At 48.4% G+C, this 22,943-nt stretch overlaps 2 protein-coding genes across 10 annotated transcripts in view; one reads left to right on the forward strand and one right to left on the reverse strand.

The window, feature by feature from the left end:
• ebf3b (EBF transcription factor 3b) overlaps positions 1-22,943 on the forward strand; it is a 73,270-nt gene that overhangs the window by 24,927 nt on the left and 25,400 nt on the right. For all 9 annotated transcript variants that reach the window (XM_061285128.1, XM_061285132.1, XM_061285129.1 and 6 more), the window contains exon 7: positions 21,263-21,344. In XM_061285128.1, the coding sequence (XP_061141112.1) occupies positions 21,263-21,344 (82 nt within the window). The remainder of the gene's footprint in view (positions 1-21,262; positions 21,345-22,943) is intronic.
• Positions 1-22,943, reverse strand: part of mgmt (O-6-methylguanine-DNA methyltransferase) — a 94,189-nt gene that overhangs the window by 18,559 nt on the left and 52,687 nt on the right. The window lies entirely within an intron of this gene.

Raw genomic sequence — 22,943 nt, forward strand, 5'->3', positions numbered from 1 at the left:
CAAATGCGATTTGAAGGCCACCACGCACGAAAAAAAAAAAAAAGAAGCAAGTGTCAGATTGATCGGGTAATGGGATCACGGAGAAAGATGTCTGACGTTGGCTCTTTCCAACATGGCCGTCGATCATAGCAAACAACTTAACGCCGCTGTCTCTATTAAAAAAAGGCCTCCCTCGCCATTATGGTTCCCCCCCACCGCTGCTTTACCTCCATCTCACATTGTTTGTGTTCATTAAGACACGAGCGACCTGCCTTATCCACACATCAGAGGCGGCTCTCAAGAGTAATTGCGATGCTCTCGCAGAGGATAATGTGGTTTAAACTCACTATGGCCTGTCTATTAGGAGAGACATGATGGCGACCACAAATAATAAAGAACTATTTATTCCTCTCTCCGTGACGCTAACTAGGTAACATATCAAGGCAGCACCACTAAGGGTCTCTCTTCCTGTCAGACGTGGCACCCTTCATCCATTCCCGACGGACCCCCCCCCCAATCCCCCCACCGCTTCATTTCCAACATGAGCTCGGTCATAAATGCACACGTGCCCTCATATATATTTGATAGTTAATATTTATCTTGGGCAGGGGAAGTGCACTTTACATGTGGTAACATACGATTACCTGCAATTCTTATAGCAAAGAAACAAAATCGATATGGATATATAATTCATGGCGGAGGGGCTATCAGTTTTTATGGCTCTCTATCCAGCCTCATTAAAGTTTTATCATAATTGACTGCCAGCACGAGTTTTTGAAGGCATGTTTCTCCTTCACTTTCTACCTTTAATAATTAAATATTGTTTAATTGGTTGTATTTTGAAGCACCTAGTGGGATGATAGGGAGGCTGCAGGATTCACAAGCATGAATTATGGAGTGATATGTTATGCATTAACCTGTCAGTTTGTTCATTTGTTAAGGCGGAAAAATGCGAATCTCCAAATCGAATGCGCGAGGCGCGGCGTGAACGTTGCCCCCCCCCCCCGGACCCGACCCCTCCTCCCTCCTGTCTCTCAAGGCCGTGTTAATGTGGCGACGCGACGGCTGTCACTCAGGCCGACAGCCCCGAATCGACTCAGCTGATTGGTGGTCAACTTGTTCTCCTGACGGGAGATTGACAGACGGAAAATTGCACTCTCAGATTTCACCCTTCATTCGCCGCAGTTGTTCTTCCACTCGTCAAGCCCTGCGCCGTGGCCCAGACAGACAGAGGCTTTATCCATTAGCTGCCGGCGTGGCGCTCGCTCGGATGGACGTGCGGGTGGGCGGGTTAGATTGAGGCGGGATGCGAGGGGAGATGTGGGGGGGGGGGTAGGAAGACAATCCTACATTTGAGCACTCTGAGGGAAAATCAATCATGTCATCATAAGTGAGAAGTATGGATGAATTTCATCAGCTGGCTTGTGTCCTGTTCGCGCCGTTGGCTCCCTGACTGGCCGGCCCCCTCCGATTGGCTCCCTCAATGACCCTTAAATCCAGAAAGGATGGAAGGAAGGGGGGGGTCGGAAAACACTTTAACAAGAGAAGCCTACTTTCAAGGCTGCACTTCCCCACTTTGCCTGGGAGAACCCTCAAGTGGTTTCCCTTGACAGAGTGGTAATAGATTTACCATAGGATTGTACGCCAAAGCACCATTTTGTAAGAAAATGTTTCTCAACTCCATTCTGTCCTCAGTTGATATGATGAAGTGTTACAAAGGGCGAGGAGCACTCCGCCAACCAAAAAGACGTTCCGTAACCCCCCCTCCCCACACTCCGCCCCTCCCGTCATCTCACGGCGGGGTCAGCGGCCGGCGTGCCGACACGGGGGTGTGAAGCAATCAGAAAGCGGATGAAAAGTGAAGACATGGAAATCACAGGACGAGAGATTGCGCCACGTTTACGGCTGAGTGACAAGAGTGAGGCGGAGGAAGTGAGAAGGCGAGCCGAAAAGAGAGCGCCGACGGGCGGGAGGGAGGGAGGCTGGGCGACGGTAATAAATTTAATGGCAAAATCAAATACAAAACAAATTCATTCCTCCGGACTGGACGGCTCGCTCGGCATCCCGCGCTAAGCCTCGGAATAAACTGTCACTCCTTATCGATCGCATCTGAATTGTTACCGAGATTTCTCAAAAGTAGTCCTGACACGCCCGCCCCCCTTGTCTGAGCCAAACCCTGAATTGTAATCTAGGGAGAGGAGGAACACGCGGACCGAGCGGCGGATCTTTCTTTTCTTTCCCCAAGACACTTTGGAGAATTCCAAAATTTCCTGTGATGAATATCGTCTGCTGGTGTTTTACGCAGCCAGCGAGCGTGAAATGTTGCTACATGATTTGTTTGCCATTTGCGACGGAGATGACATGATGAAAAAATCAATGGGCCTCACGTTTGATTTCCCGCCGAGTCGGCTAAATGACTGCTGTCGGCGAACGCCGGCTAGCGCTTGCTTCTATTCTGATGGCGTATTAATTACGAAGATGGGAGCGGCCGCCGTGGGGCTCGGAGGAGGCGGGAAAGCCGGCCTCGTATCCACTCATCTCTCGGGCTGACAGGCCTCGCTCCAGGAGAAAGGGATTTCTCCGGATTGACTGCCATTTTCTCTTCTTTAACAAGGAAATTAGTGTGTAAAGGAGATCTGTCAGGATAAAGTGCAGCTTGACTGCCGCCGCCCTCCTCCCCCTCCCCTCCCCTCCCTCGCCTTCCTGTTCCCGCCGCGTCCCACAAACCGGCTCTCCCTCCATTTCTCACCCTCCATCCATCCATCCATCCATCCATCCATCCATCCATCCATCCATCCATCCGTCCGCCCGCCTCTCTCCTTCCTTCGCCTTCCACTCGATGGCTCCCTCAGGGGATCTTCCTTGAGCATTAGCAGAACACATCCAATGTCTCAGCTACATGATTTCATGATATGATTTGTACGGGGGATTTGCAATAATCCGCAAATAAAGTTGAAAGCGAACGACTCCCAATAAGAGGCGCGACGGAAAAAAAAACCTTTTTAAGATTTTCTTTATCGTCGGCGGCACGAAAAATTGTCACCGCGCCGCGTGGCGGCAATTTAGCGGTGCGTTGCTGTTTTTTTTTTGCCTTTTTATGATCATGATTAATTCGCACGCGCAGGAAGTCGGCTGATATACATAATACATCGTTCCCCTCGTTTAAATGTTGAGTTCCCGCCTGCTCGCTCGCTCGGCACATGTGATCGACATCACTGCTTTAGCAGGATGTCACGCTTTGACCAGGTGATTAAAAATCACACGAGCGGCGGTGGAACTTTTCCAACGCCGGGAGATGGACAGGCCAAACCTGGCGCATTTGAAAAAAAAAAATCACATCTCGGGTTAATTTGAAATGCACTCTGCATCTTTGATGGGAGAGGGGCTCACAGGTAAGTGAGGGAGACAATTAGAGAATATATGTGAGTTGAGGAGCTGCATAATAAAAAAGGAAGCGGGCGTGGGTGAGGGGGGACAAAAGAGAGCGCGAGAGAGAAAAAAAAAAGGTAAATCACTATTTCCCCCATCTGGCCCCTACTGCGTCGAGAACTGCAGCTGAGGTCCGATTTCAGCCGTCAATCAGAGGCGGCGGCGCGGCGGGGTGCGCATCCTGGTGAGCGAGGCTACCCTCAAGTCATTAGCGCACACACTGCAAGTGTACGGGAAGGAGGGAGGGAGGGAGGGGTGGCCGGCCGGTCGGTCGGTCGGCCGGGATCGCTCCGCTCCGCGCCACGGTTTAAATATCCCCAGCCTGTGACAGGATCAGTTTAGCGATCTGTAGGATTGATCTCCTCTTTAAAGTTTTGCCTGAGGCGACTCTAATTGGGAACGAGGCTGCCTCCGACTCCCCTCACTCCCTTAACTGTCAGTCTTGGCTTTGTTTACTGAGGACATGCCCAAACCTATTTACTCAATAATGAGGAGACATGGTGGGGATGCTGCTGATCACATTCACGCTCCCAGCGGGACTCCGCCATGCCGGGAGAGGGCGGAAACATCATTTTAGACTTTTTTTTTTTTTTTGCTGCTGAAAGTTCACTTAGAACGCAGATGAAATTTTCATCTGTCGATTTGTGGGCGAGAGACGGAGGTACAGACAGAGAGAGAGAGAGCTTGTCAACCTTCAGTGCTTTTAACATTGTTTTTCATCTGTCGTGGCGCTCAGTTAGCGTAAATAAATCATTCTACTCTAATGCCCTACATATGTTCTGTTATATTCAAGGCGTGTTATTTATAGAGCGTCAAATCGCAAGAAAGGGTCCACAGGTTCTAGTCCGACTGAACCGGCGGATGGCGGCCATCTGCCTTGGCAGGTTGTGGGTTAAAAGAGCAAGATGGAGGCTGTTGGCACGGAGAGCGCTCATCAGTTGTGCAAAATATTATCTACTACATATCACTACATTTCAAAAAATTTATTTATCGTACAGTAAGGTCTAGCACTGTTATTTGGCCTGGCCCAATAATAGCCAAAATTGGTGACTAATTAAAGCCCATTGTAATGCATTGGGGAGGAAAGTAATGACAAAATATAAAATCAGTCCCCAAATGCTGCTAGACATTAAACACAGCTCCCAAAAATTGGGTGGGGGGGTGTTAAACTTTTATCGATTAATCGGCAAAATGGAGCGCACCTTTTGACTCAACTTCTTTAAGCTTCTTTAATTGAAAATAATTATAATGAATTGAACCTGTCAAATGTTCCTTACTAATTAGTATAAATAACCATAAAAATGACAATTGTAGAAGCACCTATACGAGAATCAAAAGCCCTCTATGAACACGATCGCTCGAGAAGGGGGGTGGGGGGGGGGGGGTTGAATTTCCTGTCACTTTATGTGAATTCCTCAGATTGTCCCTCTCATTTAGCTTGTTTTCATTTGCGCCCAGCGACAAAGCCTTTGGTGTGGATGGCGTCGCTAAGGAGTCCATTGATGCCTACTGGGATTATGGATGATGAAGTGGAGAAGCTGGTGCTATCACGGGGACACAACGCTGCTCTTAATAGAAAAGCATTTAGGAAAAGGCGATGGGGAGGGGAGGGGGGGGGGGGGGTCTTTCTGACACTCCACTGATAAGAGGCAGCTCTTCAGAGGTGGTTGTGTGTACAATGAAACACGCTGATGGGGATACAATGACACACATGTTGCATGTGACAGGTGGTGATTTAGATGTGGGCTAAAAAAGGCGGAGGAATCATAACACACACACATACGCACACACCAAAACGGACGGCGGGAAGTGAGAGTTACACGACGCCTCCGTGTAGTATTTCCTCACTATGGTTATTTCCCACTACTTATGTGTTTGATTTGAGGCAAAACGCATTGTCATTACTCATATCCGGGCCCTGACAGGCTGCGGAGGGATGGGAGGAGGAGGAGGGGGGGGGAGTGGAGTTAGCGCACAAGTGGCACGGGAGTGGAGGCGAGATATGCAGAGTGGGAGAGCTGTCAGTTTGAGGAATGAGGCTGATAAGAGGAAGGGACTCGGCAGATGGGCACAAGAAACGGCAGCACACTTCTCAATTAAACATGTAAATACCACAAGCAGGCGGCGGCGGCGATGAGAAAACGTTAAACAAACACGGCGGCGTGCTGTGATTAGCGGCTCAAAAACGCAACCACCTTTTTTTTTTTTCGGATGCTTTTCAACTCCAATGAAGCGCTTTAATCCTGCTCAACTCTTGCTTTCTTGCGCCTTTGCTTTTCCATCATCATGCCCGGCGGCCAAATGTAGTCACGCTGGGCATGATTCTTGAAGACCTTTTCTGACTGTGACCCAAATTTCATATTTGGCTGAGACCTCAAAAAGTATCCAATGACAAATTAAAATGTATACCACAGTTTATAGGAGCTTAAACCAGGTGCGGCAGCTAACAAAACTTAGCTTTCAACAATCATGCCCAAAAATATACATCATCGTACAATTAACCTATCGTCACTTTCCGTAGACATAAAACGCAGGATGAAAGAATTTGACATTCAACAAAACAAAATATTTCCTGTTTAAAATTTTCTTTCAAATTTACACCGCGTAAACAAAACAGTACAACTCCATCTAGAGGTCAAGGATGGAATTACACTCGAAAGAGTATCTCAGGTACTGTTACCAACCCATCAAATTTGAATCCCAACATCCTATGACCAAAAAAAAAAAAAGCCCTATGAATTTCAGCTGAGAAACCGCCAAATGATAATAAAACCCCATTTGCTCCAAAAATTACGAATGGCTACGCAGGACAGACTAATCAGCCCATCTCCTTTTAATTGCCCTTTTTAATCACGTTCCTCCATTAATATTTCATCTATTAATTGTCACTTTGGCACAGGCGTCCTCCTTGAGCGCAAACGGCGGGCGGTATCTTAAACACCTCTGTAGGCAGCGTGGCTGACATTAATAACAATGAGATTGGCATAAACACCGGCGCATTCTCAGGCAACATTCACAGTTTGACATTCAGGCCAGATGCTATCGCAGCGCCTCGGCGTACGGCGGAGGCGGCGGCGGCGGAGACAGACATCTGTCACTTGTTACCTTTGAAGTGAATGAGAGGAGCCGCGGCCAAAGTACACGCCGGACAAAAGGCCATTCTGAGCGCGGACCCTCGGTGTTTACAAACGGAAGAGGGCGAGTGACAGGGGAAACTCAAGATGAATGGATCACCGCTGTTGATCTCGCCTCCTCATTCCGTGTGCTAAATTATTCCGTGGCTGCTAACCCTGTGGGTGGGTGGGTGGTGGGGGGCTACGCGAGTGGGGGGTACAGGAAGTTGAGAGAGGCAGACAGAATGCCTGAAGGACTCCGGAGGAGCAGAGAGCTGCAGCCTGCATGGGAAAATCAAACTCCCCGACAACTGACTGAACACTTCTCTAACCGGAGGTAGCAAACACTGCACACGCAGAACCCGCCGAGTAGATGATGCTACATTAGGGCAATATTTGCAATCGGGGGGGAAACAGCCAGGCCAAGCGCGGACAGTTTCGGAGGAGTTAACGATGAGTTGAACATCTCGGCACGCGGCGGCAATGCTTGCATACCACGCAAATCAGCGTGCTGTGTAAGGTAGCATTTTTTTTTTCGGAATGTAAGTGAAAAAAAAAAATACGGTTTGCTATTCTTTTTGTTCTGGCACAGCCCAATTTTTCAATTTTTGTTTAAACAAGCTCATGTCCTACAATCCAGTTGATCTGAAACAATTTTCCCCAATTCCGAATTTGATTCTATTTCTAAAAGTGTATCGTTCTAGCAAATATTTCCTGTGGCAGACTTTGGCGCAATCCGACTTTTGGTGGAAATTCTCTATTTCAATACTTCCGGCGCCATTGGAACAATGGCCGTGTATTAATTCATCTCTTGTCAAGCCTCCTCAGACCTGCTTCTATTTCAGTCGCACGTCAAGTGAGAGCAGCTATATCTGGCTGGCAATTAAGCCGGTCCTGCCTCCCCTTGATGCTTGATTAGTCCGATTGATGGAGGAGGCCATATGTGGCGGTGTCAAAACTTGGCAGACGAGCGCCATCCTCTCAAATGAGAGGCAGGCAATAAACAGGCAGGCTGCCCAGAGTGGGTGCACGTATGCGGCACCCTCCCCCCTGGTGTTTCCTCCAGAGGGGTTGGCGGTGAGAGACGGGCGGGGTCTCGCACCACTCCAGCCAAGTTGTGGTCAGTCCACGCAGAGCAGAGGTGGTGTCACGAGCTCTGGGCTCGCTGTTTGTGTCTCCTCGGGGGTGGTTGAAGGGTGGGTGGCGCACGAGGCGGTTGGTTGGGGGGGAAGGGGTGTTCCAAAGATATGGCCCCCTTCCCAATCTCGCTCGGAGACAACAAAAAGGGAATGCTTGAGAAGGGGAAGCAGCGGGAGGAGAGCACAAAGACAAAGGCGCGGGCAAGGTCAGTGTAGCTAATGGGCCTGAGCTGCGGGCTGCCTGGGGCTAGGCACACTTCTGTTCTCGCTCGCACGCCGGGCCTTCAAAGCGCCTTCAGTCCGGCCCCGCTCTCTTCCTCCCCGCTCCTCCACTCCTCTCCCGCTCTTTCTTCTTTGCCCCGCTTCCATTTGTGACACTTCCCCTCTTCAAAAAGGCGCCGCCGCGCAGGTGCCTTTAAAGACACCCCCCCCCCCACCACCACCAAATGCCTCACACGCGTACTGTATCAACAATTAATAGCGCTCCGACGTGGAGGAATCGTCGTACAACCAAAGAATAAATAAACGGCCGGAGGGATTGATCAGGTTGGCCCACCGTTAAGGCGGGCGCCCGCCCGAAGGCGCGGCTTTGGAGGGACGCCGTGCTCAGGTTGGCCGGCGTAGCTTGGCTCCACTCGAGAGCTCCTTTAATGTGCAGCGGAGTAGAATAAGTGAGTGGCCGCGGGCACCAGCTGAGCTCGCCGGCATCTTCGCCGCTGCCACCTGACACCGGGCACCGGCTCCTCTTGGCAAACGTGGCACGGCACACATGTCCCCTCATTTGGATGGAGATTCAGACGCAACACACAAAAGCGGCGCCCGAAGCTCGCCCCCTGTTCCCGCCGCTACTTTCTGACGGCGTCATAATAATCTGCGTATCTTCTTGATCATGCCCCCGTGTTCCTTTTTTATTTTTAAATCCCCCCCCCCCCCCTTCGACTTCTTCCTCATCTTCTCCGAGACGAGTTTGAAATTGCCTGCGTCAGGACTTTGCTAATTAAAGTCATACTTTCAAAAATGCCATAATAACTGTTAATTAGCTTGATGCTATTTTCAGCATAATTTGCTAATTAGTGGAAAACCTGTACAGCGTTTCTCTCTAATTACAGTATGGCTCCGCACGGCGCATCTGTGCCTTGACTCCAAATGATACCATTACAAAGTCCCGTATTACGCGTTCTCTCAAAACAGTTAATTGCCGGCGCGGATAGTGAGATACTTCAGTCAGCTGATTTTTTATGGTAATAAATGGACAGACACAAGCTTCCTCCTCCTCCTCCTCCTCCTCCGCTTCATGTTTATGAAATGCAAGGAAGGAAAACAAGCTCCTTATGAGATGCGCGCCCGACATCATCTCGTCTTTCTGTGATGATTTCAGCGCAAGACTTGCTTTTTTCTCTTCTCCTTTATTTTTTTTAATGAACTTTGATTTATTTAGCGTTGCAACCTGGCCAGGAAGGAAGCCGTAAGATTGCAATTAAAGCGAGCGAGGCGAGCGCGGCCCGTGTAAATACAAGCGGCAACATAATGCGGCGGCCGCGCGGCAGCTTATTACCGCCAATGTAAATATGTTGTTGTCCCGGCGAATTACGGACATGACCACAGGATGAACCCCCCCCCCACCCGGCTGGTGTGTGTTGCAACGTGCATTATGACTCATTACGTGCGGCGAGGAGCGTGATTGGCACGACCCCGTGACCTCCTGCACGTCAGCCGTGCCCACCCCTCCTACCCGCCCTCCCCTCGCCCCTGCTCTTGACAGCCACCAGTCTGACAGCGACTAGCGCGGGCGCCGGCTAATTAATGCGCCACTTCAGAGGCCCTTTCATTTATGGCTTCTGAAAGGCATTATTAAATTAATTAAACCACCAAGAGTTAGTCATTATGAAATCAGGAGGTTTACATGGATGACAGCGTTTATGAATTAAACATCCCCAAAGTTCCTCGCAGGAGATACCCTGAGCTTCGAGCGGGTACCTAGCGCGACAGATGTTGCCCCCCCCCGCGCCGTCTCCCTCCTCAAGCTAACCTGTATTGCAAGCGATTTAGGTCTCATTTGGGGCTTTGAAAAGTGAAAGCGGCGGAGAAAGAGGTTGAGGATAGCTAATGAGCAGAGAAAGAGAGGGGAAAAGGAGGTCAGCGGCTCTGTTCGTGTGTAGACGGTACAGATGGTTATGTTTTATACCCAACAACAATGGCGAGCATCAATTTGTTGTTTGGTAATAGATCGCTACTCTCAGATGAATTTGCCGGCTGGGACGGACCGTCTGTGTCGGGGGGGGGGGGGGATTCCCGTCGAAGGAGTCTACATTTATAGCCTGCAAACATTTATAAAGCTGTTTTTAAACTCGTGTGATGTGAAGACTACAAATGCCGCGTGAGAGGGAGCCCGTAAACTTGGGCTAGGGGGGCTCCACCACGGACGAGACGATCACGATCTCCCTCACTCCCTCCCTCCCTCCCTCGGCTCGGGAAGTTTGCCAGCTTGCCGTCTTTGTTTACAAAGCTGAGGGAAAATGTCAAAATGGCTGCGAAAAATACCCTTCCAATATCTCCTTTTTCATTCTCTTACCTAACAGTTTACTGAACTTGATAAGTGTCCTATCAACATGCTAATCAAATTACTTCGGAACCAAAATTGACAGTTTTCATTAATTATACAAGATTATTCTAATTGCGATTCAAATTTATTCACTCCGAACAGAAGGTATTCAGTAATATTTTACAAAATTTGCATATTAAATGGAGGGAGTTGTGCATTATGCATGGTAATGTATGCACACTTTCTTATTTTTAACTTAGCCGCCATATGTGGTGCCGTCGCCGGAGCAGGTGAAAAGTCTAAGTGTGTTTAATTTGCTTGACAAACATGCGGCTGGAGCTTGTCAGGGGGAGTATTGTGAATGCCAATCTTTATTCCCTCTTTATTGATTACCCCCAAACTGGAAACATCTGGAGGTAAATGGCACGGCGCGAGACGCACCGAATCGCGGGATTAGTACCTTCAATGGCTGAATCACTATCAATTACTTCAATGGCATAATTCAAGTGCGCCGCGCACAAAGCTACAGTACCTCGCCTTGAGCCGGGATTAATATTGCAATTTAACGTAACAATGGAAGCATGGGAACGAGGTGGATGGCGTCCAACTTTTTTTCCTCTCCCTCTCCTCCCCCTTCATTGACGTCGGCGAGCTAATGCCGTTATCTCAATTGGAGTGTTTTTAATTCTTAATTTGAGCTTTTGTTTGTCAAATGAAAAGAGCGCGGCGCATTAGCGGCCGCACGCTTCAAAAAAGGTAATGCATTCTGTGAGTAAAACAACCTTATTTATTCACTCAGACGCAAAACCCCCAATTTGCTCTTTGTTTTTATTTCCTAGAGCGGGCAGTCAAGTGCAAACAGCTTACTGGGAAGCTGTTTACTACTGTATATGACAACGAGCATGGCGGGGGGTTTGGGGAGGGGGGGTTCTGGGGGCGGAGCCTCCTCCAGCTCCACAGGCAAGGTCTTGTGTTGTAATGTGAGCGTAATAATTATCAAACAGCATCGGGGTGTTGGATGGGGGGGGGCTTTAACAGGGGGAGAGCATGTTTGATATGTAGAATGAGCCCACAGTGCATCCAGAAAGGGTGACTAAATCGCACGGTTCACGGATCACATTAGTATGGCTCTGCATCCCGCCTCACGCTATAGGTGATTTCCATTTAGACACACATTTCCACACCAAGATAAATATGACTTGAATCCTAATTTCCCTGAAGTAAATATAATACAAATACAACATAATACAGTGTCAGGCCGGGCAGGCTAATAGATTACTAGCGTGTTTTCCATTTGTATGGTAAGTGGTGAACCTGGGCGCTGGTCCGGGCGGCTAACAAATTGAATGTTTAATCCATCGGCGTGTAGATTGAGGGTATCAGAAAGATCGTAATCGGCCGCGGTCTCCTGTGACCGCCGGCGTATTAGATGTTTTGACTTTTAAGGGGCCAGGAGAATGTTGCGGGATTAGTCAGAGGTGCAAAGTGGACGATAAACACCATATTGTTGTCTCAAAAAATGCTTCAGGCGCTCCTCGGCTCTCAGGCAGACTATAAGGCGCACGTAAAATCGTTTTATTTCTCAAAAATCGATGTGCCGTAAAGTCGGAATACTATGGTAGCCAATAGAATGATGAATTTGTAATTAATTTAATTTAGTAAGTAATTTGTTCCATATTTTAGTAGTGTAGATATTTCTGTCGAGGGTGCTTCATTTAGGAAACCAAAGCAACTGATAAAAGAAATTGTTTTCCACTTGTACCAAATGTCCTTGGTTTATGACGTTTGCAAATTCCCAATTAGTTTGCAGAAAAACACAGATACTGTTACACTACTCTGTTTACATTATACAATGAAATATCGAAAGGTGGGCCAACACAAGTTCATACTGATTAAATCCAAATTTGTTCCATATTGGCGACGGAGGCAACCGTCAAATATTGCTGTAAATTCCGTTGAAAGAACTAGACTTTATTTTTCGCTCTCCAACTCGGGATTGTTGAGCCTTGGAGGAGGTCGGCAGTCTCCACTCCATCTGTAAATGTTGCCATTGTGGAAACACTTCATAATATCCTCCAGGCACATATTTGTATCTCTTAAAGCAACGTACTTATTGAGGCCTTTTGGAGAGGCAACATTAGCGCCAGCTGCACGGCACCTCGTAGAAAGTGTGACAAATTGCTAGCTCCATATAGCTTAATCTGTTTACTTCCATGCTTGTGTGTGTGTGCGGAGTTATTACAAACTAATTAAAGAAATCTCTTTGATATAATTAGTCAGATTTCAGGAAGCTCATTAGTAGTAATTTGCATGAAAAATAGGCCCCGTAGTGACGCTTTTGACCCAGCTAGCCGATCTGCTTTTTTTTTCTTCTCCCTCTCCTTATCTGGTTGCACATCAACCCCCATTGTTTGTTGTCGGAGGCGCTCTGAAGTGGCCCGCAATATTTGCAGTCATCGCCCCGAGAAGCGGCAGGGTGTCTTTCAACAATTTCCTCCCCTAAAGCCACCCAACCTGGATGTGGCGGAGGCAAACGCGTGCCTCGTGTGTACACGAGGCGGGGAGGAGTGAGTGGCAAAACACTGTCTATTTATGTGTCAGTTTCCTGACAAAGAAGCGAGCTGACAAGCGAGGCTTTCCCTCGGCGGCGCAGGGGGGCTTTTATTCACCGCACTTACATGCCCGGTCTATGCCCACAGACTCATGTGATTTGCAAATCACACTCTTTGAAAAGTCACAAACGGGGCGAGACGCCGCGCTACGGCTTTGTCAGGAGTCTTCACACAGCGGCTAGCTGTATCGCTAACAGCGCGCTTCGACACGGAAGCAGCTTTCTCTTAGCATTTGCCTGCCTGTCACTTTTGGGCAACGCTTGCGGTCGGTGCCTCCTCCCTCTGAGGCTTCGCTATCCTCCTCCCTTTGGACTGACAAATACATTGCTGCTCAGAAGAGTGTTGAAGAAGAAAAAAATCCGGGTATTACGTCATGCTGACAGATTGTGATGACAAATGCTATGCTAGCAGGAATGAGCGACAATCGCGACAAGCTCATGTGCTATAAATGTCTGATTTGTCATACTAAGATGAATCCTTGACTCATGGAGAAATTTAGCTCTATAAACAAAATGACTTATCTGTACTTGTAATAAATAGTTGAAATAAATCTAAATTGAAGATGACTTTTCAAAAGACTACTTTTATTTTAACCATTAATTTAATCTTTTTTATTGTGAATGCAGAGTATGCTATTTTTTTAATTTATTTCTACATTTTTTAGAAAAATGAAGTGTCTCCAATTTTTTTTAATGATTCCCAAACACGATACTTTTGACACAGTGCTCTTAGTCGGAGGGCTACAAAACCAACTTCTGTTTATTATCTTTTCCCCCTTTTTTCCCACCGTGGACAAAATCCTTCCCCCCAAACATGGGCACAGAGAGTCACTTGTGTGACGCTGATGTCACGTAGCCCTACCTGGCCCCCCGCGCACAAAAGCTAAGGTATCATTACGAGGCGCACACAATGACCATTCAAGCAAGTCGGGGCGCTCCTCCGGACCGGCGAACAATGTTATTTTTTGTCCCGGCATTATAAAGAAAGAGTTTTTGCAAGAAACCTGACAGACAAAACCCTTTGGAGGTAAATGCTCCAAGTCAAGTCAAGTCAAGTCAAGTTTATTTGTATAGCCCTAAATCACAAGCAGTCTCAAAGGGCTTCACATAGACAGAAATTGACAATTATTCTCAAAGCATCCCCTGATCTTAAGCTCCCAAAAGGGCAAGGAAAAACTTAAAAACCCCTAGCAGGGGGAAAATGAGAAACCTTGAGAAGGGACCACAGATGGAAGGATCCCCCTTTCAGGATCACCAGGTTGAAATGGATGCAGAGAGGGCACGAATGATACAACATGAAAATCAATTAAATAAAAAGTGGATCTCCATGTCACAGCAGAGGGCTGCCGAAAGGAGCCCTCAATTGTCCTGGCAGTGCTCTTCGAGGAGGTTGAGCTGCAGTTCCCCTATCCTGAATTGGCCACGAGAATCCAGATAGCCGCTGTCAGCATGGGTACCACCTAACCACCTCCCCGGCCGGGGAGGGGGGAGGGAGGGGGTGGAGAGGGAGTTTCTCCAGGCGGCTAGTGGGTTTAATCTTTTCCCATTAGCATTTAGCCCCCCCAACACACAAAGAGCATATTTACAGGGTCAAAAGTAAAGCCGAGGCATCTCAAGAGACTTTCTTTATGCTGATCTATAGTATTTATTGACAGGACTTTGCTCTTTCATTTGTTGCTAATTAATTTTGCAAAGGGCTAAGGACAAACAAGCCCCCCCCCCCCAAAAAAAAAAACCTGGCAGAAATTGTAAACATATTTGGGATGGCAAAAGCGGAAATACAAATTCCTCTCACCATGCAAGCATATTAAATACCATTAAGCCTCTAACACGGGGTTTTAGATCATATAATAGTTGTAATGTCAACAATACAACATCTATGTTCGAGTCGGGTCGTGCTGTGCCCGCGTGTGTGCACAATCACTTATATGTTGTGTGCACACAAATGGGTGACGTGCTTGGTGTGTATGTGTGTGACTCCATGTGTGTGATTCATTCCAGGGCAGTTTTAGTCCTTATAAAATATTCATTTTGGTTGTGCAGGGCCCTGTAATTGCCATCTCTCACCCTGAATTATTTATACCTCGCACAGACTGACAAAGCTTCGCCATACGGCCCCAGATGAATCAGAAAGCAGCCATCTCTGCTGCCAACAGCACTGGGCTTTCACACAAATATGGCAGCCACGTCTCTCTGCCTGGCCTCTCTTAATTTGACATTTTCTTTCCCCCCCTCCTGCCTTTGTCCTAGGTGCATCGAAAGGTTACCTGTTAGCTTTAAGCGCCCAGCCGCTCGCTGTCTTTCTGTCTCTATTCCCCCCCCCCGCCTACATGACAGTCCAAACGCAACCCCCCCCCGCCCATCTCTTCTGCGTTAATGTGGCGGCAATGTCAAAAGTGGCTGCCTCATGTTTTATGATGGCTGACCAGTCCTGACAGCCACTTTGGATGTATGTATTATACATTAGTAATAATATGTCGTCGAAATACACTCATACACGATTGGGCATGCATGGATGGACAGCTGCAGCAGCAAGCAAAAAAAAAAAAAAAAAAAAAAAAAAAAGCAGTGACTCACGGGACCAGAGCGCATACAAGAGCATGCAAATATGATCAGCATTCCAAAATAGCTGCTGAGTAAATGTCCAAAGCCCCCCTGCCGGGCTTCAGCGTACAGCTGCGTTCCTCTGCTCATGCCCGGGCGGGACCGAGTGATCACTCCCAGCCGTCGCGGGAGACCGGCGCTGTATGGCTCTCATTGTAAAGCCTTCCAGAACCCCCGCGTCCCACACCCTAAATACAACTATTCACCGGGGCAGCTCACTCCAACACGTGCTTATCTCCCGTCGGAGAAATGCGGCGAGGTGCTGACTGGTATTTCCTCAGGGCCCCGAGCTCCAGAGCTGACCACTAATCAAAAGCACCATATTTTTCTGCTCTGGAGCCCAAAAAATAAGCGGGAGGAGCCTCTTTGCTTTCCAGCTAAACAAACCATCTACAGTGCTCAAATGATGTCCTGACAACGCCATTCGTACATTATTCCAACATCATCGTTTAGAAAGCGATATAGCAAATACTCCTCACAACTAACTCAACTAAAGCCTTTGCACAGATTTTTTTTATAGCTGGGCTAGGTATTGGCTAAGGAAGAACCCGACGCATTTTGGTGCTGATCCAGATATAGGTGTTTGTGAATAATGCATGGCTGTTAATGACAAAATCCAGGCATCTATTCAGAAGGCGGGAATTCAATTTGGTGGCGATCCAAATGAGACTTGCTCAGCCTTGGCAAGAGGTGTGCATGCCACTGACTGACAGCTGATCATTTTAATTGGCATCATCATCATGCGCTATTTATGGATGAATACTAAACACCTCGCAGGTGCCGTATCAACGGCAGCAACCGGAGGAATTTTCCGCTCCGGCTAAATCGTGCGGAATTATTGATGTTCTTGCGTCCCGTTACATTTTGTCGAATGTCAAAACAAAGAGCAGCGTGCGACGGTAACACAGCCTCGGCAGTGTCTCCCTGCGACGGCGCAGGCGTACGGGGTTGCAGCGGCGCGAGCAAAAAGAAGTCCAGCGTTAAGCTCCTGATGGATACTTAGCGGGAGCTGTGCCTCTTTTGTTTAATCGGTGACACTAAACCCCGCGCTCAAAGCCTGCGAGGGAGCTAGCAAGAAGCGGGCCCTTACACCGAGCTATTTGTAAAGACAAGCCATTCTCTTAAGTAAGAGACTAACAGTGTCCAGAGATAGAGAGAGAAGGAGGTGAGAAGGATGACTGAAAGCGAGCGAGGGTGTTTCCATAATGAGTCCTGCAGCCATGGAGTAAATGAAGAGGGATTGACAGAATGAGGGATCCTCAAGTGAAATAATGTCAATGCCACTCTGCCCATTAGAGAGGAGAAGAAGGGGGTGGGATGGGTGGAGGAGGGTAAAGAGGGATGAATGGAGGGACACAGCTACATCTACAGGGCGCGCAGGAAGCGCATCAATTATTTGTGACACCCCCCCCAACCTCTCTCTCCGCCATACACGCGGCACTGAAAAAAATATGAAACAACAAAATGAACTGACAACAGCAGCACGAGCAGAGAGGAAAGCCGGGGGTCGGGGGGGGGGGGGACTCGAAAAGATCCAATAAATTGTAGCAGATACGCAGTTGAGATATTTGATGTCGAACAATAATAATCACAGCGACATCTGCCGCCCCCGTCCTGGTAGAGCTGCCGGCGGAAGGGGTTAATCTCCCAAACCCAATATGGTTGGATAGTGAGGCACTTGTTCGCTGATAAAGAAGCGATAGGATCTACTCGGGTCGCTCCCTGGGCGCTTGTACACGGGGTAGAGCAAATATTGTTAATGTGCCGCAGCGCTCCACTCGGGCTAAGGCGAGGGAAATACGGCCCGACCCGAGCCAGAATCGGCAGCCTTACCCAACCCGGCCTCCCGCGGTACCTCGGGGTGCATACGTGAGTGTTCAAGGGTGGGTGGAGATTAAGATCTCAAAGTGTCTCTATTTCTTCTTTTTGCCTTGTCACAACAGCGATGCGAATGCAGTTGAGCGCAGCGCCTAATAACCGGAGTGCTAGGTAGGCAAGGCAGGAGAGAGGCTTGACATTAAGACCCCGCCGTTTTGGAAAGCCGATACGCTATTGACCGGCGCGCAACTATCTCAGCGCAGAGATCCGGTGTCAGCGGATTGTAGCGGGAGCTGTTCCTCCTGTAACAGGGGCCCATTGAGTCTGGGAAGGCAGCTGGGGCCCGATGGGCCGGGCCCGGCCGGTGATCGATACTCGCCACCCTGCAACGGATGACCTCACTGTCATGGCTGCCGGCTGTGGACACTGCGAGCTAGTCATTAGTGGCGGGAGCTTAGCCTTGTCAATACCTGACTCGTATGGATACTTTGGGCCATCTGTCCGTGTATTGTCTGACAGGGGAGAGCTCTTGTTTTCTTTCCTTTTTTTTTCCCAAACGAAATAAATTGACGGTATTGCGCCACTCGCTCAATAACGCAACACAATCCTTATTTGCCTTCGTCATTTCCATCAAAGGGGCGGACGTTTACGCCGCGGGCGACATCAACCCGGCAATTAAGTTGGCCGTATAAATGAGAAAAAACCCTCATCACCTCGTCTGTTTGTTTTTTTTCTTTTTTTAGTCACTTTCTCTCTTTTTCCCCCCCCCCCCACTCTGTTTGATGATAGGAGAGGGCGAGCTAGAATTAGGGCGATGGGTCTTCCTTTGAGTGTCAGCCTAAAATGATCAGAGTAAAGATAAGAGGGTCTAGCAGCCCTCAAATCAGTCAAAGTGCCAAAGTCGGCCTTTTTCTCCTCAATTACCGGCCGTGTGAAGCCAGGGAGTGGAAGGCGCCGAGCCTGCTGCATTACTAAAGAGACAATCTATTTCCCCTTTGACCAGAGGGAGAGAAATCATTATGGCATGATTAGTAGCTTCGGCAGTGGGCGAGCACGGAGGTACAACGGGAGACGCGTATTAATTGCCACAGACCGAGCTGGATTCTTGGGAGTGTTGATTTGCCCAGCGCCGCCCTGACTGGCGGCCAGACATAAAAGCTGATGTCAGCTCTTAGTTATACTGGCAAGCTCCATGTCAAAATGAGCTGGAAGTCTTCCTCTCCATTGCCATCTCGCTCTTTGTAGGACGCCGGCCCCCGTTTTCTCTCTCTCTCTCTCACCTCCAACTGATAGCTGCCCAGGCCGATTATTTCATCCGGCCCGGGTCCGCCGAGAGCCTCCTCTGCCGGCTTTGGAAGAGCTTTAATTAGCCATGTTAATATCCCCTTCATTGGCCTTAATATCACTCAACACCTTCCTCCATCTCGGCGGCCACCAGGGCCCCGCTGTCCTGTCAGAACAGCTGATTATTGAGAAGGATAGCTTTAATCAAAGCTAATTGCAGTTCATTCTTTCTCACTATCCCCCTTTGCCCTCCATTGCCAACATCTAATGGCAGCGACGACTTGATATCCCATTAAAAAACAATTAAACAAGCTCCTTTTGTCTCTGTGCGTGCCAAAACAAGAGCACAAACTTTTGTAGATATTTAAGAAGTAAAAGAGCAAGAGAGAGAGAGAGAGGGGCCTGCTCTTAATTGCTCTCCTTTCCACCGAGGACCAATTTGCGCCGCCGCGCTCATGGAGAATCTTAACCAACTCAAACGTAATGGATGCTATAGGAGCGGCGCCGCCGCCGCGGACGATGAAAATTAAGCTTATCTTTTTAGCGGCGAAATTGAGCTTAATTGCCTTCATAACAGTAAACATAAAGGAGCTTCTTTATGCGCCACATTTCTCCCGTTTATTGTTTTGTTACTTTTTTTGCACTCTGGTAGCGGGAACAGTGTGTAAAGAAGAAGAAGAAAAAAAAAAAAAAGAATCCAAGAAATGTCCAAGTCGCAAAGTAATGTGTTTGTTTTATGAAGTCAGTGCATTGTTTGGCAAATGTATTCCATCTCTTGTTCAGACATAAATTGTGTGCGTGAACGCAAACACACAACCCGCCCGGCCTTACCCAATCTGTATGAGAGGCGACAGACAAATAAAAGTCGTATTTCAGGTCTGCTTTCCACAGATGTCTGCTGCTCTACATTATGACTCTTCGGGGAAATAAAAACAGGGTCAGGGAATTAGAGTACATAATGGTCATTTTGATGATCGGCCAACAGATGCAACCCGAAAACACGGCGAACACAATCAAGTGAAATGCTCTAATGACAAGTCAGCTTTTTTATGGCCTCGCCGCACACCAACAGGCAATCAGCATCCTGGCACGGGTTAAAACGTCTTTTATTGATGTCCGAGCCAAAGCTTCTTGGACGTGGAGGGAAAATATTTTCTCACCTCGCCTCTCTCCTGTGGGGCCGAGTACAAGGTAGAAGGAGTCTATCGAAGAGCGCTTGGAAATGACCGGCGCGAGTGTTAATGCGGCCGGGGTTAGGAGGGTCACTCCCGATGCTGATTTACGGCTTGGCCCGGCCGCCGCAGCAAACGGGAAGTCTTAAGTGTTGAGAAAGCGTCCAGACGAGCCACCGTATTTAGCCGGCGATGAAACGGCAAACGCCATCTATGGTAATCCGATGAGCCGCCGCCGCCATTGTGCAAGGACAATGGAAACCGCACTCCGACACAATGCGAGCGGGTTGGAAAGTAAATAAGGCAGCATTTCTGACAGCAATACATCAGTCACTCTTCTGCGGCGGGACGTTGCGCAAAGCGAATCCATTGCATTGTTTCTTCGGCGCAGTTGCGCAACGCGGCACAAAAGCCTGTCAAGGGGGGAAGCCACTCTCTCCACCATCTTTAACCGTTGCCACGTGAGAAGGGCGCTTCATCGATAAATTCTGTCGTGAGAACCCTCGCGCGAGGCGGGCTGACAAACCGGCCCGGCCCAGATCTCAGTCAGACGTGACATTTGTTCAGAGACGATTAGCCAGGTTGTAATTTGTGGCGTAATTGCCTCACCCACCCACAAGTGCACAGGGTGTGTGCATGCGTTAAGCGTGTGTGTGTGTGTGTGGCATACGGCGGTCCCAGGAGTGTCCGCCTAATTGCCTGACAGGACTATAAGTTTTGTGGCGCGCTCTCACCTTGTTAGGTCCTTTATCCCTGATGCTCTTCAAACAAGACCTGGTCACAGGTGGGCCTCATTTGCTTCCCTATTGAACAGGAGAACTTTAATTGCACAGGGGTGTCCTGGGATTAAAGAGGTGGGCGGAATATCAAGTGACTTTCCGCGTCTTCGTGGCAGATGGGTGTTGGGAAAGACCCGTGAACTCGGGTGAAGGCGACGACAAAGAGACTGATGGTGTTGATTTTGAGCGGATAAATAATGCATCGATTTGGCCACGCCGCTTCCAACGGATGCTCGATCGCGCTGATCAACTGCCCTTGCTGGGGACAATCTAATGAGATGCAACTCAAGAGCTGTAGCAAAAAAGAATTTTAAAAAGAGATTTTTTTGGGGGACTATAAAATCATTTCATTTGCTTACAAATCGAGTTCCAAGAACTTTTTAGTTCATCAATAAATCGAATTCTTTCCTGTTACACCACAAAAACAATCTACGGGAAAAGCAAAAATATGATCTAACTTGGGCCAAATCTAGTCTTGACTTATTTGCTGTAGCGGTTTATTTCCCCTAATGTGCCTTATAACCCCGTGTGGCCGATATATGGGAATTCCCCAAAATAAACCCGTTCAGTGAGACGCCGCCTTATAATCCAGTCCGCCTTATGGTGCGAAAAATATGGCATTTGGGTGACCTTATGCAGCCGAGCAACAATTTTGGATGCAGTGCAATTCTACGCATGGAGATAAACGATTTTTTTTGCTTTCAGGTCTAACGGCTCCGATAGACGCGAAATGTATAATCCGAGAATCTGCACGACTAAACGTCCTTCCTCCTGTTGTGTTCTCTCTTCCAGATTCTTCCTTAAATTCTTCCTCAAGTGCAACCAGAACTGTCTGAAGAATGCCGGGAACCCACGAGATATGCGCAGATTCCAGGTGACTGACTGAAAGCCACTTCGCACATCTACCGCCGCCTTCCCGTACAAATAATATACTCACGCATGAATCTAAATCTCTTATTGGCACTCGGGGAGGTAAAAAAAAAAAAAAAAAAAAACACAACCCAGGCCGGGGAATTGTGTCATGCGCTCTGGACGGAATATTTATAAGGGAATCGCATCTGACACAAATAAAGATATAGGATTTAGCGCTGCCATCAATTGTCTCCCTGACAGCTTTCTGAGCCTCAGCGCAGGGGGGGAGGACCATCCCGGCACATGTAACAACAGTGTTAACTCACGATCTGTCTGCCGGCGGAAATTCATACCTGCATGTATGCGTGAGCATGCACACATTCATATTTCCCCTCCGACGGGCGGCCTCGCTCACATATGTGCGCACTTAAGCCGGCACATGTGTAGCACTTACAACCATCTGAAAAGCATCATTGTTGCGGCCAGGCAACAATGTGGCGATTTACACCGAAAGGACATGACACCGAAACGCTTTTAAGACTTCTCTAAGTCTTCCCGACGTCTGACGTGTCAAGTGGTCCAGCCTTGAAATGATCGACCCCCCATGGTCAATTTGATAATTGGTTTATCCCAACAGTGGTGGGATCGGGTTTAGAGCCTTTTGTGCCATCAGAATCAGGACAAATGAGGGAAGGCCGTGTCGGTGGGTGATTGGCGCTCAGGTTGGATCCAGGAGGAAGCCCAGACATGAAGACAAGGGTGTCCCGTCCGGATGTCAAGCGCCATCAGGCCTCCTGGCGAATTCCCCAATGTGGAGTGATGCGTGACAGACACCGCATCTCGCTTCTGTGTCAAAGGGTCCGCAAGAAGAAGCTGCGCAACACTTTTTCCGAGAAGCAAAAAAATGTACATCATGTCTCCCTTGTCCCGGGTCCAACAGTTAATATAGTGTTCTTCCTCCCAAATAGATTTGCCAGATGCTCCTCCATAGGTGTTTCTTTGGCCAAACTTGTGTACTCGGAACGGCTTCGACTCCACTTATTACCCCCAAAAACCAGCTGGAGGCCAGAGAGGGCCCAATCCATCATCCTCAGCTTGGCCCAGCTCTGAACCTGCTCCAAAGAATGGAGCTCTTTCACTTCCCCTTCTCCCTTTACCCCCACCTCCAGCAGTCCCCAAAACGACACCCCCTCCCCTGACTGCGAAAAAAAAAAAAAAAAAAGCATCCCCCTAAATTCCACCGCTCCGGCGAGGTCACTTACCGGCGAGGCAAACCTGAGAGGGGCTCTCTGTTTCCGGCTCAGACACACTTTAGCCATTCACATGTGGCCTCACTGTTTGGAGATGTGGTCGGCAAAAAAACAACAACAAAAATAAGCATTATGAAATATGGAGTGTGGTTTGGAATCCGATCCTAGCAAAATGTTTGCTGAGTGATGGGAGAGAGCACGGTTGGGCTACTAATGACTCCAGTAATATTTTAAAAGGGGGGTGGGCCCCCTCCATCTCCAAACAGATGCACACGCTGATCAATAATTCTGAGCTTTGAGCCGTGATGACAGTTGGCGGAGTGGCTGAACGGAAATGTATTTTAGAGGCTCAAAAGTCAATTAGCCGTACA

This window comes from Syngnathus typhle, linkage group LG8, assembly GCF_033458585.1.
Source record: "Syngnathus typhle isolate RoL2023-S1 ecotype Sweden linkage group LG8, RoL_Styp_1.0, whole genome shotgun sequence".
NCBI classification, from domain to species: Eukaryota; Metazoa; Chordata; class Actinopteri; order Syngnathiformes; family Syngnathidae; genus Syngnathus; species Syngnathus typhle.